The sequence below is a fragment of the Erpetoichthys calabaricus genome, chromosome 3 (genome assembly GCF_900747795.2).
Source record: "Erpetoichthys calabaricus chromosome 3, fErpCal1.3, whole genome shotgun sequence".
In the NCBI taxonomy this organism is placed as follows: Eukaryota; Metazoa; Chordata; class Cladistia; order Polypteriformes; family Polypteridae; genus Erpetoichthys; species Erpetoichthys calabaricus.
Window position 1 is genome coordinate 49,252,645 of NC_041396.2, and position 19,314 is coordinate 49,271,958.

The window sequence follows — 19,314 nt, forward strand, 5'->3', positions numbered from 1 at the left end:
TTCGAAATTCAAAGCGTAACGGTCATAACTGGAACCTCTTTTTTGTCCATATACTGTAATGGACTGCAGCTCGCTGGCTGTGGGAGGCGGGGTTGCGTATCACGTCATCACGCCTCCTACGTAATCAGGTGAACTAAGGAGAAAGGACGGCCTTATATGGCGTTCGTTTATAAAACAGCGGACAGGCTGTGTAAAGGCAGCTTCACAAAAAAACAGATCCTTAACAAATTGTTATTGGTATATTTTCCCTCAATTTAAAAAGGTTTTCTTTTCTTCTTAATTAAAATTTAAAAGCAGTACTTCACTGCTGCGAAGCCCCTCTAGCGCTGACGTCCGAGGTTCGATTCCCGTAAGGGAGTGCTGTGAGTGTGTACGCCTGATGAGCCAAGAATTAAGGCGAAACACGTGTCGTGTACTCTTTGCATTATTTGACAGTAAACTATTTTCAACCATTCTATGATCTGCTTCTCACAACTGAAGGCACCGTGGCTAATGTTAGCTGACTTGCTGGCCAACCATAAGTGTTACCTGGTAGGTAACCACCCATACAATCAGATTGTGATTCAGACTACGAATGCCGTGAATGTAATTACCCCGATCTACATGCTGTCAAATAAACGAACTACATGCCGTGGCGCAATGTTAGGGGCTTTGCCTCTAGCGCTGACGTCCGAGGTTCGATTCCCGTAAGCGAGTGCAGTGAGTGTGTACGCCTGATGAGCCAAGAATTAGGGCGAAACACGTGTCGCGTACTCATTGCATTATTTGACAGTAAACTATTTTCAACCATTCTATGATCTGCTTCTCACAACTGAAGGCACCGTGGTTGATGTTAGCTGACTTGCTGGCCAACCATAAGCGTTACCTGGTAGGTAACCACCCATACAATCAGATTGTGATTCAGACTACGAATGCCGTGAATATATATATATATATATATATATATATATATATATATGGAAGAGAAGGTCTGTGATACGGTTTGCATATTTGCAGTTGGAGATCCACAAAGGGAGAAAAAACGAATCACGTATCATAAAATAGTTTTATTCCTGAGCTTTCAACCCCTATCAGGGGTCTTCATTAGAGGATAATGCTTAGACTTACAAGAATCAAAGGCAATATATAGCAGCACATTCAGGGGGGGGGGTGGGTGGAGGTGACTAAGTCCGTATGATCAAAAAAAGGGGGGGGGGGTTTATCGTTAAATTAAAGTGCATATGTCCTTCTTAAGTTGGCATATGCTGGGTTTATGTCCAAGTGTCTGTTGATGGCATTTTCATCTGATAGCCAAGACTCGGCCAACTCTCTGGCGCTTTTTGTACTGGCCTTACATTTTACTTTCACGTTGTCCCAGTTGAATGTGTGTCCTGTCGATTTAGTATGTGCATATATCAAAGATAGTGCGTCCTTTCTTCTGACAGCGTTGCGATGTTCCTGTACACGTGTTGAAATTCTTTTTGACGTTTGTCCTATGTATACAGCTGAGCAAGAATTGCATGGAATACTATAAACTGCGTTTCGTGTTTCGGCTGTCGATTTCTTGTTTTTAGCATTAAACAGGACCATGCGCAGATTGTTGGTGGGTTTATGTGCTATTTTGATGCCCCACTTGGTCAGGGTGCGTGCCGTGCCTTCTGACACATTATGGTGGTATGGGAGTGAATGCCAGGTGGAGTGGGGGTTCTTATATATATATATTTATATATATATATGTGTGTGTGCATGTGTATATATGTAGATATGTATGTATTTATATGTATATATATGTACATATGTATATATATATGTAGATGTGTAAATTTGTATATGTATATATACAGTGGGTACGGAAAGTATTCAGACCCCCTTCAATTTTTCACTCTTTGTCATATTGCAGCCATTTGCTAAAATCATTTAAATTAATTTTTTCCCTCATTAATGTACACACAGCACCCCATATTGACAGACAAAAAAAAGAATTTTTGAAATTGTTCCAGATTTATTAAAAAGGAAAAACTGAAATATCACATGGTCCTAAGTATTCAGACCCTTTGCTCAGTATTTAGTAGAAGCACCCTTTTGAGCTAATACAGCCATGAGTCTTCTTGGGAAAGATGCAACAAGTTTTTCACACCTGGATTTGGGGATCCTCTGCCATTCCTCCTTGCAGATCCTCTCCAGTTCTGTCAGGTTGGATGGTAAATGTTGGTGGACAGCCATTTTTAGGTCTCTCCAGAGATGCTCAATTGGGTTTAAGTCAGGGCTCTGGCTGGGTCATTCAAGAACAGGCACAGAGTTGTTGTGAAGCCACTACTTCGTTATTTTAGCTGTGTGCTTAGGGTCATTGTCTTGTTGGAAGGTAAACCTTCGGCCCAGTCTGAGGTCCTTAGCACTCTGGAGAAGGTTTTTGTCCAGGATATCCCTGTACTTGGCCGCATTCATCTTTCCCTCGATTGCAACCAGTCGTCCTGTCCCTGCAGCTGAAAAACACCCCCACAGCATGATGCTGCCACCGCCATGCTTCACTGTGGGGACTGTATTGGACAAGTGATGAGCAGTGCCTGGTTGTCTCCACACATACCGCTTAGAATTAAGGCCAAAAAGTTCTATCTTGGTCTCATCAGACCAGAGAATCTTATTTCTCACCATCTCAGAGTCCTTCAGGTATCTTTTAGCAAACTCCATGCGGGCTGTCATGTGTCTTGCACTGAGGTATGTGTGGAGACAACCAGGCACTGCTCATCACTTGTCCAATACAGTCCCCACAGTGAAGCATGGCGGTGGCAGCATCACCGGACCATGGTAGTAGCGACGGGGGTGTGTACAAAGGGCAGGGACTTAATCAGTGCGAGTGTATGACCCGCACTTCCTGGGAATTCATCATCACTTGTCCCTCTAAGAAGTTGGACGCCGACCGCTCGGGGGTCACGTAACTATTTAGCAGGAGGGAGTTTCGTTCGTTATCGGAATTAACCAGACAAATCGCTCCACCAACTAAGAACGGCCATGCACTACCACCCATAGAATGGAGAAGGCAAATGAAGCAAAAGGCTCCACACCTGGTGGTGCCCTTCCGTCAATTCCTTTAAGTTTCAGCTTTGCAACCGTACTCCCCCCGGAACCCAAAGACTTTGGTTATCCGGCGGGTCATGGGAATAACGCTGCCGGATCGCCAGTCATCATCGTTTATGGTCGGTACTACGACGGTATGTGATCGTCTTCGAACCTTCGACTTTCGTTCTTGATTAATGAAAACATTCTTGGGAAATGCTTTCGTTCTCGGTCAAAGTGTTGATGGGCTGGGCTCTGTGAGTTGGTGGGCGTGGCTCTGTCTTGCGTGTGTCTTGCTTGCCATGGACTTAGTGAATTCTTAGAGTTGGTGGGCATGGCTCTGTGAGTTGTCGGCGGGCGTGGCTCTGTGAGTTGTTGTCGTATCCCATGATCTTAGCGTTGGTTAGCGGGTCTCTGTGAGTTGGCAGGCGTGGCTATGTCGTGCGTATCCCATGGTTGTCTTCCTTGCCTTGTCGGCTTAGTGAATTATATATATAGACTAGCAAAATACCCGCGCTTCGCAGCGGAGAAGTAGTGTGTTAAAGAGGTTATGAAAAAGTAAAGGAAACATTTTAAAAATAACGTAACATGATTGTCAATGTAATTGTGTTGTCATTGTTATGAGTGTTGCTGTCATATATATATACATATACACATATACACACATATACAGATATATTATATATACATATACACATATATTTTTTATATATATATTTTTTATATATATATATATATATACACATACATACATACATATACACACATAGATGCACTTACAATAACATAGAAATCAATATAAACAACATTAACATCATTATCATATGAGAATATGAAGTAATATATAAGAAGCATATTTCATATAAATATAAATTATTAAACAGTAAAATCTTCTTCTATAATTTGCTACCGTAGCTTTTCGTTGGTCTGTCCAGGATTTTAAATCACCTGTAGCTTGCAAACCGTTTCACCTATTGACTTGAAATCTGGTACACATATAATACGTCACGTCTGCTATCCGCTTTATGGGTGATGATTGTATTACTCTTTTTATGTTTATTTTATTTTAGAATCAACTCCTATCTGCGCACACCAGGGCGGCCGTGGGCAGATGCGTATGGTGTATTCACTCCATGTTATCGTGCATTGCGCTGTCACTGGTATTTTGATAAAAGAATTTGAACAATATATAAGAAGCGTATAAATTATTAAACAGTAAAACATTAACATTTAAGAAGTAAAGTTACATTGAGTACTACTGCAGTGCCTTCGGGTATACCTCATTTTTTGTTTGCCCATTACATGCTTAAATGTATACATTTTTTGGTGTACCTACCCGAGAACACGCGACATATAACAGAGCGTGGGAGAAGCATGGATTTTAAACACGCGTTGAGTTCATCTGCTGGTCTCCCTCGTGGAATAACTGGTAATGTTTGACTAAAATGTACAGCGAGTAAAACGACATTACCTCCTTTTTTTTTTTTACGATCTCTGAGATCTTGCTTTTTTCGGTTCAAGGCTTCATAAGCTCTTTTATGTGCCATGGTGTACTTAATAAGTACTAATTATCCCAAACCATCATCTTTGAATGTTGCAAGACTTTCGCCTTGTATGTAGATCGGGGTAATTACATTCGTTGCATTCCTAGTCTGAATCACAATCTGATTGTATGGGTGGTTACCTGGCACTGTAGGGTTGCCACCTGTCCTTTAAAATACGGAATCGTGCCGCGTTTGAGAATGAAATTGCGCGTCCCGTTTTGAATCAATACTGGACGGGATTTATCCCGTATTTTTTTTATCATTTTTTTTTTAAAGCAGCGTCTCATGCAAATCATCCCACACGCATTTTATGAAGATGCCTCCTTTCCTACTTTTGATTGGGTAATACTTGATGTCATCGTTAGTTTGATTGGTGTTTTTAACTGTCCAGTGAGGAGGGCGTGTCTTTTAAGTACAGTCTGCAAAGTGTTGGCACTGAGATGTGGCGTCAGCGCCATAGTTGAAGCCCCTAACGTTGCGGTCAGCAAGTCGGCTAACATCCGCCATGTGCCGTCTTTCAGTTGCGAGAAGCAGATCATAGAATGGTTGAAACTGTTGCCCCTAACGTTGCGCCACGGCGTGTGGTTCGTTTATACCTCGTGTCTTCTCATTAAACTTTTATCTCGCGAATATGTTATTGCAATCCGCAGCGGGAGCGTTTGTATAAACTTAATTGAAACTTACGTTTTACACCGTGCTTTGTTTCCCTTATGAACATGCTTGTATGCTTAAATCGCTCCGTTCTCAATTGTTTAATTAATTTTTTGCTCTTCGCTGTTTGCGGCTGTTACTCCATTTCCCCCTACTTCGTTCTTTTATCTCGCGAATATGTTATTGCAATCCTTAACGGGAGCGTTTCAATAAACTGATTGAAAATAGTTTTGCATTTACCTTTTTAGTAAAAGGCGAGCTTTTAAGCCTGAGAAATCACCCCGTAAATGCACACGTTTAATTGGACATGTGTTAATATGTATGGTTACACAGTATTAAAAGACAGTGAACAACGTCAGTTACCTTTGTTCCCGCGTTTGATAAAAGGTGAGCTTTTAAGCCTGAGAAATCACCCCGTAAATGCACACGTTTAATTGCACATGTGTTAATATGTATGCTTACACAGTATTAAAAGACAGTCAAAAATTAACGTCATTTACCTTCGTTCCCGCGTGTGACTCGTGCTGTAAATGTCTTCCTTGTTTTTAGTTCACGTGATTACGTAGGAGGCGTGATGACGCGATACGTGACTCCACCTCCTCCATTACAGTGTATGGACAAAAAATATGTTCCAGTTATGACCATTACGCTTTGAATTTCGAAATGAAACCTGCCTAACTTTTGTAAGTAAGCTGTAAGGAATGAGCCTGCCAAATTTCAGCCTTCCACCTACACGGGAAGTTGGAGAATTAGTGATGAGTGAGTGAGTCAGTGAGGGCTTTGCCTTTTATTAGTATAGATTTATTCCTTTTCTAAGATATGTTCAGTGCAATACAACTTTTGACAAGCAGTTCTGGATATTTTACTAAGTCTAAATGCCTCTTTGGATGGTTGAAAATATGTAGTCAAAATTATAGTTTAAGTTTTTACAAAATTTGTTCAATAAAAAGGTTCTATATTTTGACTGCATCTGTCATGCAATGTGATTCCTTCTCTTCATTAGTGCCACCCCCTTGAAAACTATCACTTTATGGGGCCATGCAAACCTGTATTAATACTTGTGTGCACATTAAAATGTTTTTTTTTGTACAATGTACAATGCATTTGACAATGGAATAGGTTATTCTTAGCCAAATGTGGTTAACATCCACTCATGCATGGGAAAAAAATACCGTCGAATACCGTGAAACCGGGATAATTTAGAAAAACACCATGATATAGAATTTTGGTCATACTGTAAGGCGTCAGGTTTCACCAGGGTAAGGATTCTGATGTGTTGAACAATTTTCTCTGTATTGGTCAGTGTTTCCTCATCATTTCTGAGTATTGTCTAAATTGGTTGCCAATAATTTGACTTACGGTGCAATTCTCTAATTTTACAACAAATCCTATTCTGAAATTTTGTTCGCTAAGATATTTTTATTTCCATGGAATGGAACACAAAATTAGTCTTTTTTATATAATATTGTTTTATATTAGAGAGAATTCTCAAAGAAAAATATGTCTGTTGCCCACACTTTCAAGAGTGATTTTGGCCCAATCTTTGTGGCAGACTAGCGTGTTGAAATTAATTAGATGACGTTTGTACTTGCCATTTACAAATAGTGCCACAGATTCTCAATCAGATTGAGGCTAGGGCTTTAACCAAGCCAATGTAAGATATAAACCTTTTTGTCCTTGAGCCACTTTACTTTTGTCTTAGGCCCTGGGTTGTCATCATGCTCTAAGATGAACTTTTGTGCAAACTTCTAATTTTTTAGGGTTTGAAAACAGGTTGTGTTGTTGTATTTGCTTGTAATTTCCACCATTCATTCAGTCTTCTGTTTTAACACTAGAATTACCAGAGCCTACGAAAAACCTCGTAGATCCGGCCCACCTTAAATCGCTTCTTAAATCAGTTCACACCTCTCCGCCAGCATCTTTTGTCCTCTAAATGTGCTGATAAAGACAAGCTGCCAGCAGCCGGCTATTCCATTCTCCCTCCGACTTAGAACGTGCACGAACTTCTCCCAGCTCATGCCTTGATTTGATTATCTGGGAGTGAAGTGGAGTTTTAGAGTGGAAATAATAGATAGTTATTTGGAACACATGCATTTCATGCGTGTTCCGTTTCTACAGTAATCTGTGTAAACACATTGTTAAAACAGAAACTTTTTCATATTTTAGTAATAAATGTTACAAAATGTAGGCATAAACTATAGAATGTGTAAAGCCCGAGTTCCAAAGATCAAATAAACACTTTTACAAAAGCTTCAAGTATGCTAAGATTTGCCTCTCACAGCGCAGCAGCTTTGCCGTGCCTCACAGACCTGAGTTTGATTCCCCGCTGCGGATAAAGTGTTGCTTTTTTTTTTTTTCTTTTTAACCTCAAACGGACATAAAATTTATAAATTGGTATGCACTGTCAATTAATGAGATTGTTATATTTTCATGTGGGATGCTCCTTTTAAAATATTTTTTTAACAATTGAGACTGCAATCAACATGAACAACTGTCCTTATAACTTATTTTTAAGATCCATAACACACAGACAGACAGAGCACTGCGTAATAGAGAGAGACAGGCAGAGATATATAAATAAACAGGGAAGCCACATGTACTGAAAGAAAAAAAAAGATCAACATGTGCGTTGTTCCTGCTGCACTGAATAAGTTCACGTGCTCTAACATCACCCCTCCCCCCAATCTGACTCTCTAAGTAACAGCACAAGTACAGACGCAAACCAAGTGTAATCAAGAGTCCCCGGTTCGATCCCCAGTCACTCCTATATTTGCTGTTTTCAGTAGTAAGCTGCTCTTTTTGTTAATATTATACAGTACACACATGCACTTCGTTTGTCTTAAGAGATATGGGGAACCCATGCCAAAACACCCCACACTGCCTTACACTTAGAAGAGGTTAGAAGAACACTATCTGTGTTCACTTTTTCCATCTCCATGATCTGAACTGATCCAAAGCTTTTTTCTTCCTGAGGTCACCAGCAATTATGTACCAAGGCCAATGGATTTATGTAGAGGAAAGGATCTTGTAAAGTCTGTTGTTCAAAAGGTTGTTTGTTTGTCTGTCTCACACTCACACACACACACACCTACCCTTAAACTTCTACAACTTCCCATGATGTCTCTGTCCCTCCCGATAGTGTCTCACTCTTAGGTCTTTGGACTTTATCAGAATTTTAATTCCAAACATTCCACAATAAAATGCCAAGGTAAAAGTCTAGATAAGGCTAAGCATTGCCCACACATTTATCTTAATTGTCTCTAGGTGCACTAGGTCCTTTTCTTGTGTGTCTGTATTAAATAAAACATAGCGTGAAGCTAACCTGGAGTGGTACGGTAATGGATCAATTGAAAAGGCATGGGCATGATCTGGAGAGAGGTAAGTAAAATGTAGTGATGCCTGTCAGCTTTAATCTTAATATCATGGAAATTTTGTCACATTATTTTTCAAAACTGACACTTATTTATTAGTTGAGTTATCTTTCAAAATTCTTGATTATTGAATATTAGGATTTATACTATAATTTATGACAAGTGAATTAAAGAGGTTTCAAAATGTGTTGCCACTGTTTTGTAAGTACTCTTTTGAAATATTCAGTAAATTACAACAGAATTTAATTCTTTATTTTCATCAGACTAAACTAAAACTGAAGGGCACTGCTGCTAATGGTTTGCCAAATAATTTGATGGGACCTGTTTGGAACTGCTTTAACATGACAAAGGAATTGTATGTATTAATAATTTATTTTGTATTATTTAAACCTTGAATTATACAAAATTTATATATCTGTGATGTGTTCTAATTTAATACTTGTAAGGAGGTATTAGCAGATTTGTTTGTAACTATTATATTGCAGTCTAACAGGATTTTCTATGTGTTTAATGGATGATATTACTCTTTCATGTTCCTGCTCTTACATAGTGCCAATGCAATACCATGTACATAACCACTGTGGAATAAACCGTTCTGCCCATGTATTCCTGTTAAACTTTAATTTGTAATAAATAAAATGATAATTTATTGATGTGTTCAGATATTAGAAAGGGTTATAAAGTGTAAAAGGAAACCTTAAAACATACAAAAAAAATAATTCATTATGCAAATCTATATATATAATTCTCTAAGCCGCCGCCAGAGCAGCACGACACCCATGAAAGCACACAGGAAGGAGCCACGCCCGCACCCATGAAAGCACGCAGGAAGGAGCCATGCCCACCAACTCTAAGACCATTGGATACGACGAAAACTCGCAGAGCCACGCCCACCAACTCAGACGCGACGCCTCGGAAAACGCGCCGTCATTTCTGTTTGTCTGTGCTACAGTCCGCATGCAGCTCCTTCACTTTGACTTTTCGGTTACGACGCACGACCGTGTGCAACATCGCAAACTATTTTACACGCTACATACAGCAATTTGCATCTGCAATAAACATGCGTCTTCTTAGGTGGTCCTGCAGGAACACGGAAAACGTTTCCCTGCCCACCAACACTCTTTATTCCCCGGCCTGCGTCCACTGCATCCGCAAAAAACATGCGTCTTCTTAGATGGTCCTGCAGGAACACGGAAAACTTTTCCCCGCCCACCAAAGCAGGACCATGTAAGAAGAGGCATGTTTGTCGCGGATGTGAATTGCTGAATGCAGCGTCTAAAACAGTTTGCGAGGGGTATCCCATGGGATCCTTAAAACAATCCTTTAAAACTGAGGTTAAAACACAATGAAGGAAGCAGTCTTTAAAAACCAATAAGCCCTGTGCCTCTGTTTCATTAGCGTCTCTCCTGCTTCACCGATGCAGGCCCTGCAACAGTCGAGACGCTCTCTCAGCAGCTGACCTTCTCTGTGCCTGACTCCACTATAGGCTGCAACAAAATTATGAAAGTACGGGCGCATTTGTTTCACACAAGCTGTGTGTGTGGGTGGGTGGGTTGGTGTTAGTTAGTTAATTAGTTACTCGAAGGATTTCAAGATTTAATATGCACAAGCGGTAACACTGCAAAAGCAGCCCAAACCAGAAAAGAAGGCTGGAAAAAAGTGGCCGACAAATTAAACGCGTGTGCATTGTACTTTCTGAAAGTAGCGTTATGGATTTTGCAAATGTTCATTTTTTTCCCTCTGCTTAAAAAACATTTAAAAAGCGGCATGATTATGCAGCGTATACTATGCCACGGATTGGTATGCAGCGTTTAAAACAATTTGTTTGTCGCGGATAATTTGCCTTTTACTATTGCACTAAGACAATTTCCTGTTAATACTTCGTTTCATTGATATAGCGGTGTTCTCAGTATTCAAAGCGCTATCCACACAGGGAAGAACCGGGAAGCGAAACCACAATCTTCCACAGTCTCCTTACTGCAAAGCAGCAGCACTACTACAGCGCCACAAGGCAGTTAAAGAACACACCGAGCTTGATTTTGTTTTCACTTCTGTTTATAGAGATCGGGTCGTAGATAGCATTGTTGCAATGTTACTTTTCTTGGTGGCTTATTACATTACGGATGTTTCACATGTTCATTTTTTCCTCTGTGCTTAAAAGACATTAAAAAAGTGTTTCTCAACTGTGACTCCGGAACATCTCAGTACGCAAGCTAAATTAAGCGTCAACAACGAAGACTTGCTACACCTTAATCTACAAGTGCTGACACTTATCCCTACTGACGAAGTAACTTTCACCAGCGTGGCCTTCTTCGTCACAGACGATCCCGCTTTCAGTCACGGACAATTATATGTTGCTCTCTCCAGAGGTCTATCTTTTCATTCACTCACAGTGGTATCCACAAACCCACCCCATTTGGACAACTGTGTCGTTCAGGAAGTGTTCACCCATCAATACATAATTATGTGGCGTATGCTACGCCACAGGTTGGCTAGTACTCTTAATTCAAATACTCATAATCCAATTATTACATCAGATATGAATAAATGTAAAATAGTGCTATTTTGATTGATGTTTGCCTATTATGTTTGATTAAGATTGAAAGGGCGAAGTTTAAAAATAGTTGTTTTAACGTCTAGATTGTTATCAACATATTGTTTACTATAAGTTATACATTAATAAATAATTGACAAATGTTTTAACTTTAAAAGTTTTATATTCAGAACTTCCTCTAAAGTTAAATGTTTATGACTCCAACTTAAGTGTTATTTTTTATTTTTACATATTCCATTTGAATTCAGTAGCATTAAAATATTATAAAAATTTGCCTTTTAATTTTTAGTTTTCTTTGCAGTACACAATTTCTTTTCAAGATATTTTATTATTTCACAGTCGAGAACAGCACTTTGCTTCATGGGTGTTTCCAGAATGGATTCCATCAATGAAAAACTGGAAGTTTTTAACAGATATGTATGTTTCTTTTATTTTAAATTGTTTTCAAACAAAACAGTGTTATTCTGATATGAGAACCATGTAACTGCTACTGCACACTGAAGTTGCTATTAGTGTTTTTGCTTCTCATCTTTAAATGGTATTTTTGATGTACATAGTTTAAAGTGCTAAAGAGAGTCTTAGACAACAAAACTGTTGATCCATTCTCTGAATGCACTTATTCTAATATATGTTCTTGTGGAGCCTCTGTCTATCCCAGCAGTATCAAGTACAGTGCAGGAACCAATAGTGCATGTGATACTATTCCTTTGTTGGGTATATTCTCATAGCCACACTCAGTTACAGTAGGCTAGTTTGCTTTCAAGACCTTTTCCTTACGGCATATAAATGAACTCATCTGTCATCTAGGTGCTATAATTGTCTTTTTAAGGTAATTTCTGTTTCTTCACCAGATAATTTTCTGTTATAGGTGTTTGGCCTTTCATACTCTCCTCTAACAGTCTTTTAGTACTGCATTTCTAAATGTACTTTAAATTTTTTTCCTAATGTTCTTTCTTTTTTGCTGTGTAAGGTCTCTTATGATAGTGGCTGCTGCTAACAGCTGAATGTAAAATGAGATGTGATGTGTCTGAGAATTTGTACCACTAATTAAACTTGCATATTTTCATATCTCGATAATTAACATGTTTGTCTTTTTGTTCAGGGAAGCTGTCAAATATTTGCCCAAAGAAAAACTATCACCACCTTTTATGGTGAAAAGGGAGGGACTCGATGATGATACTTCGATTCACAGAATTAACAGGTAATATAAAACAAATATACAAAATCTTAACATCCCTGTTAGGTGTGTAAATAAATCTACGTCTGAAAATAGTTTTAAAGAAATACTTCATCCAAAATTTTTTCTTTTAGTATGTTACCTAACACATACACATATGTAACTAAGGATTCAAGTATTTATTTTATTCAAGAATTTTATTCCAGTGAACGTTTACACAAGAAGTGTCTAAGGCACTTTACATAATAAAGGCACGTGCAATACAAACATACTAAAGTCAACAGTCAATAAATGTATAATTACATAAAACAGAACAAGAAATAAGATATACTAAAATAATAAATGAACATAAAAACTACCTAAACACCTAACTGAGTATTAAAAGCTTGCTTAAGTAAAAATGCCTTCAGTCTTGATTTAAACATTTCTAAACACTGCAGCTGCCTAATACTGATCGAAAGAGTATTCCAAAATTTAGGATCGTAGAAGCTGAAGGCTCAAGCCCCAAAGGTTTTGGAACCACAAGCTTCGTTTGACATGTAATGGTTTATCAAAGTGGATAAATATGAGATTTATTGTGTAGTGCCTTGAATGTTTATAGCAAAATAAAAAATAAGTTTATTAATTGGAAGCCAGTGCAAATGGTATAAAACTGGAGTAATGCTGCAGTGAACACAGCTGAATTTTATACCATTATACAGGATGAGCCAAAAAGTACCACATTTCAAACATTTATTCTACAAAAACTGTACAAGATAAAATATATTTCATTATTACATAAGAAAGGGTATACAAAATAGATTCTTTTTACTGTGTTTTAAAAAATGATGTCTTCAAGGTAGTGGCCATCATCAGCGATACACTCTTTAAGATGATTTCTGAATGCTCGCATGACTTGTTCGGCCATTTCAGGGGGAATAGCTGTGATTTCGTGGCAAATTGCGTCCTTGAGGGCTTCAAGGTTTTGAGGTCAGTGTGTGTATACCTTCGACTTCAGGTAGGCCCGCAAGAAGAAATCGCATGGAGCAAGATCACGCGAAAGCCACCCGACATCGCCACATTCCCAGGCCTAATATATACATATTAAATATATGCATATATTTAATACATATGTATGTATCTTATATACTGTGAGCTGGCCAAGCACAGGTCAAAAAAGGAACTGGGACAAGCGAAGAATAGTTGGGACACTACAATTGTTTTTTTTCTTCAAACTAAAACAAGTGCCTTCTGGCAACAACTAGCATAACCCCATAAGGCAAAACACAAAAGAAAATAAGGGCTCAGGTATAGACATCACAACAAATAAGAGGTCTCCTGTAGAGCTCTCACTTGTCAGGAACTAGTCCCAAAAGACAGCTCCGTAAAGGCAGCTGGGCTTTTTATAACAGGAGGACTGGAAGGGTCAGAGCTAATTTCCCTCACTGCGTGACTTCTTGGAGCTGCAGGGAGAAAAGGTGACAACACAGTGACAGCGCCCCCTCTTGCCCCATGGGTTACCACCTACCTCGAATGATTCAGCAAGGAGATCCTCAGATGCGCATGCGTGACAGTACGTATATTTATACATTTATGTGTGTTTGTTTATTTATTTATCGTAAGAGGAAAACACGCATCTCAACCGGATCAGAAGTTGTTTTATTACCTGGCTGGGTTAACAGTACAATGAAACAAAGTGGCTGACAGGACAGGAAAATATTTTTGTACATGGCCAGTATAATTTAATAAATAGACCACTGGAAGCTGAGAGCAGGGAATTGTTCCATCTCCCATATGCCACATGGCAGGCGTCTTCAAAAGGCAACCCAATCGGGACAGCCGCAGGAGTGCTTAGGAGGTTGAGTCTGGAAATGCAGCCTTGCAGCGGGCCCTACGTGCTGATGAATAGCGCCGTTGGGGGAGTACCTCCCTACTTTCTTCATGGCCTGGTAGTGCTTCAGGAAGATAAGGCGCGCCACTGGAAGCATTCCCAGGTCTGGATTAAAAAGAAGCCCATTATCACACATGGATGAGTCAGAGTTGGGAGGCAGAGGGTGTAAGGAAGAATTGTTGATTTATTGTGTGATTATTGTACTTATTGTGGCTAATTATTGGAAAGGTGATTGAAGAGGTGCTGTCTGAGAACAAAAATCCTTTTTTATATTAACGTGTGGTGTATTGCTGTGTCTTGAGGTTATGTTTCTCTGGTGCCCTTGCAGTCACTATATATATACAGTGGTGTGAAAAACTATTTGCCCCCTTCCTGATTTCTTATTCTTTTGCATGTTTGTCACACAAAATGTTTCTGATCATCAAACACATTTAACCATTAGTCAAATATAACACAAGTAAACACAAAATGCAGTTTTTAAATGATGGTTTTTATTATTTAGGGAGAAAAAAAATCCAAACCTAAATGGCCCTGTGTGAAAAAGTAATTGCCCCCTTGTTAAAAAATAACCTAACTGTGGTGTATCACACCTGAGTTCAATTTCCGTAGCCACCCCCAGGCCTGATTACTGCCACACCTGTTTCAATCAAGAAATCACTTAAATAGGAGCTGCCTGACACAGAGAAGTAGACCAAAAGCACCTCAAAAGCTAGACATCATGCCAAGATCCAAAGAAATTCAGGAACAAATGAGAACAGAAGTAATTGAGATCTATCAGTCTGGTAAAGGTTATAAAGCCATTTCTAAAGCTTTGGGACTCCAGCGAACCACAGTGAGAGCCATTATCCACAAATGGCAAAAACATGGAACAGTGGTGAACCTTCCCAGGAGTGGCCGGCCGACCAAAATTACCCCAAGAGCGCAGAGACGACTCATCCGAGAGGTCACAAAAGACCCCAGGATAACGTCTAAAGAACTGCAGGCCTCACTTGCCTCAATTAAGGTCAGTGTTCACGACTCCACCATAAGAAAGAGACTGGGCAAAAACGGCCTGCATGGCAGATTTCCAAGACGCAAACCACTGTTAAGCAAAAAGAACATTAGGGCTCGTCTCAATTTTGCTAAGAAACATCTCAATGATTGCCAAGACTTTTGGGAAAATACCTTGTGGACTGATGAGTCAAAAGTTGAACTTTTTGGAAGGCAAATGTCCCGTTACATCTGGCGTAAAAGGAACACAGCATTTCAGAAAAAGAACATCATACCAACAGTAAAATATGGTGGTGGTAGTGTGATGGTCTGGGGTTGTTTTGCTGCTTCAGGACCTGGAAGGATTTCTGTGATAGATGGAACCATGAATTCTACTGTCTACCAAAAAATCCTGAAGGAGAATGTCCGGCCATCTGTTCGTCAACTCAAGCTGAAGCGATCTTGGGTGCTGCAACAGGACAATGACCCAAAACACACCAGCAAATCCACCTCTGAATGGCTGAAGAAAAACAAAATGAAGACTTTGGAGTGGCCTAGTCAAAGTCCTGACCTGAATCCAATTGAGATGCTATGGCATGACCTTAAAAAGGCGGTTCATGCTAGAAAACCCTCAAATAAAGCTGAATTACAACAATTTTGCAAAGATGAGTGGGCCAAAATTCCTCCAGAGCGCTGTAAAAGACTCATTGCAAGTTATCGCAAACGCTTGATTGCAGTTATTGCTGCTAAGGGTGGCCCAACCAGTTATTAGGTTCAGGGGGCAATTACTTTTTCACACAGGGCCATGTAGGTTTGGATTTTTTTTTCTCCCTAAATAATAAAAACCACCATTTACAAACTGCATTTTGTGTTTACTTGTTTTATATTTGACTAATGGTTAAATGTGTTTGATGATCAGAAACATTTTGTGTGACAAACATGCAAAAGAATAAGAAATCAGGAAGGGGGCAAATAGTTTTTCACACCACTGTATATATATATATATATATATATATATATATATATATATATATATATATATATATATATACTGTATATACTATATATATATATATATATATATATATACTTTATATGCATTAGTGAGTATTTCTATGTTTAAAAATATGGTTCCAAATTCAAACCAGAGATTTGGCCTCCCTGCAAACCTTAAATAGAAAAAAAGTGTTTATTAAATGAAATTACATTTATGTGTTTGTCTGGTAAGTAGAGACAAGCAGTCCTGCATTGCCTCAGCAGCTAGAAGTTAGCTCAGAACTTATTTTGGTATTTTCATTTTCTTATACACAATGTTGGCAGTAGCATCACATTGTCAGTTCATATGTACTTGCTGAAGAAGAATTTAAACATGCACATGTGGGCTAATAATTGCTAGTTGTATCCTGAAAGGCATTATGTACTAACAGAAGGCTAAGCCTGTTGAGTAACATCTTTTTGTTTTACAACTTACTGGCTTGTACTACAGTATAAAATATCATGCAACCTTTTGTTTATAAAGTGTTTTCTGGTAATGTTTATCGTAAAGGGTGTTAAAATAAAGAAGTTTTTTTTAAACTTTTATTGAATTTATTAAAAGCATTTAATGTTCCTTACAATCAACTCAAACTTAACAAAACTTAATTCAATTCAACTCTCACCCTTGAGAAAGAGAGGAAGGTCAACAGCCAGAGTTAATCTTTGAGAGTAGTAAAGAGGGAAAGAAGTCCTTCTCCCCAGTATAAATGCTTATTCTAAAATGTTATAGATTAGATCCTGCCACGTTTTAAAAATGCTTTGAACATTCTAAGTGAGAATTAGATTTTTTCCAATTTCAAATAGTAAATAACATCAGTTACTTACTGACTGTAAAAGAGGTGGACTAGGATTCTTCCAGTTTAGCAAGATAATAGTGATGTAAAGGCAATTACAGTTTGTTTGTCCTTCTCCATGTTAGGCCCATCTCTGGGAGTACAGTACACCCCCAAAATTCGCAGGGGTTACGTTCTGAAAGCACCCGCGAATTGTGGAAAACCGCGAATTTTGGATGTGGTTAAAAAAAAGCCTATTATTATAGTTTAAACCCTAAATATGCCCCCAAAACACTTTAATTTAATTTCAAACTTAGCTTAATACATTACCTAAAAAAAAAGAATGTAAAGGTAAACCTGTATACTGTACTGCTATGTCTCCCGCAGTGCTAGAATGTAAAATACCAATGTTACCGCTATATGTACTGTAATTCACGCAAGTGCGTTTTTATTTCCAGAAGCCTTAGAAGGTGCAGGGCGTTTTGGCGGCATCTTGGGGCTTTAACCACTTATTTGGGGGTTAATGCATCCCTGGACGTCAAATACTTTTTTGCTGCACTTTTAAGTAAATGTCACAATTCACAAAGAAAAAGTGAAATTTTAATTGAACACATTTTTTTTTCATGCAAAGAGCATCACAATTACTGCAACACTGATCATTTTACATGCTGCTAATGAACTGTAAAAACTATTTAAAAAAACTACTGGAACAATATGTAGAAGATGCAACTGACGCCATGAAATTAAGTAAATCACTGAGCCAACTGCGCTTGAACTGGCAGCATGCAAGCACACAGAGGTAAATGCTGGCGCTGGCAGGCTAGTGTAGCAACTCAATCCCAGAGACAGTGAGACTGCAGGGTGTCACGCTTGGGTCACAGAATTGCACAGAAACACAGGAGATTGTAGAGACAGGAACTTTATTCAAACACTTCAAACAAACATGTCTCTTTCAGAAGTAAAACAAGCTCAGTATGCAGTTAGTTATCGATTAAAGGAATAGGCAAACATCATAGGGGAGTACAACGGGAGTGGGACCTGTCACAGGAGAAGAGGATGTCTGGGGGAGGAGAGAGAAACAAAGCAATCAGCCAAAAAGGACAAGTGCTGTTCAGGCTTCTAAGTATGTGTAGCGTAGCGCTAGAAGCATATCACGTGACAGAGCAGCTACAAGTAAGCCCAGCAAGTAAGGGAGCAATGTGAAAGTAGTCTATCAGAGTTTTTTAAGAGGGATTTTTTGAGGAGCTTCTGTGTCTTCTAGGGGTGCGTTCAGCCCCCCTGCTCACAGGGGGCTGGCAGTGGTCATGAACTGGCTGCTCAACGAATGTACGGCACTGCCTGATCAGCTCCTGTATGCTCGCAAATGGCACTGGGAAATGACTATAGCTGCTTGTGGCGGTTTAAGAGGAACAAAATGGAAAACACAAGAACACTCAGCTGGAGATGCATCACAGTCAATCAGCAGCAACAAGAAATGAATAACGCTGTAGCAGTCCGGTGCCGCTAAGATTCACACCGTCCAGAGGACAGTGATTTATTTATTTTTATGGGGGAGATTCCAGGGATGCACCAAGCTTTGGCCCGACCCGCACGCACACACAGAGACAAAAACAAAGCAAACCAGTAATCAAACAGCAAATAAAGAATGTAATGAAAACAAATGAAATAAATGAAAACTATACCACCCCTGTTCCCCTTACAGCGATTACACATTAAATACAACAAAGCACCAACAAAACACACGCAGTAAATCATGAAAAACGTTCATGAAAAATGGCAACGGATGAAATGTAATGATGAAAATAGATAGTCCAGAGATCTGCATGTTAAATGGGAATATAAAGATAGTCCTACCGCTAGTTCCTGAAATGGTGAAGATGGGTGGATGGGTTCAGGAGTGCTTCTTTCTTTGCAGGATGGCCATGAATCCACTTACAATCCTCATGTACACAGGCAGACGGCAGACAATCCAGATGCCAAACTCGAAACGATCCAGGACAAAACGAATAAGTACAGGTAACTCAACAGAAGGCAGGCAGAGAGACAGGAACTTGTAACACAAATTACAAAAAACTTTTTTTTTTGCTTTTGGTCACCGGCCCCCTTTTTAAAAGCCGCGCTGACATCCTTTGACCCCCAACAGCCCCAGCACCCTCAGCAGAAGACCAATCAGAGCCACTGCAGGGACTGCTGGGAGTTGCAGTTTCAAATTCTATTGGTTACTTTCACCATCCCAAGCCGCGTTTCCTCTACAGTTGTTTCCTTTTCTCTCTACAGTACAGTATTGCCATGAAAAAGCCATAAAAATTGCGGAGGATATTTGCGGTTTCTGCTAAC

The 19,314-nt window shown here is 39.2% G+C and overlaps 2 protein-coding genes across 3 annotated transcripts in view; one reads left to right on the forward strand and one right to left on the reverse strand.

Annotated features, from left to right (window-relative positions):
• The window catches only part of LOC114649283 (uncharacterized), a 282,139-nt gene that overhangs the window by 116,562 nt on the left and 146,263 nt on the right, over positions 1–19,314 (reverse strand). The gene's annotated exons all lie outside the window — the stretch shown is intronic.
• gtf3c2 (general transcription factor IIIC, polypeptide 2, beta) overlaps positions 1–19,314 on the forward strand; it is a 158,995-nt gene that overhangs the window by 41,842 nt on the left and 97,839 nt on the right. For both annotated transcript variants that reach the window (XM_028796786.2, XM_051925479.1), the window contains exons 5-7: positions 8,863–8,954; positions 11,493–11,570; positions 12,256–12,354. In XM_028796786.2, coding sequence (XP_028652619.1) covers positions 8,863–8,954; positions 11,493–11,570; positions 12,256–12,354 — 269 coding nt within the window. The remainder of the gene's footprint in view (positions 1–8,862; positions 8,955–11,492; positions 11,571–12,255; positions 12,355–19,314) is intronic.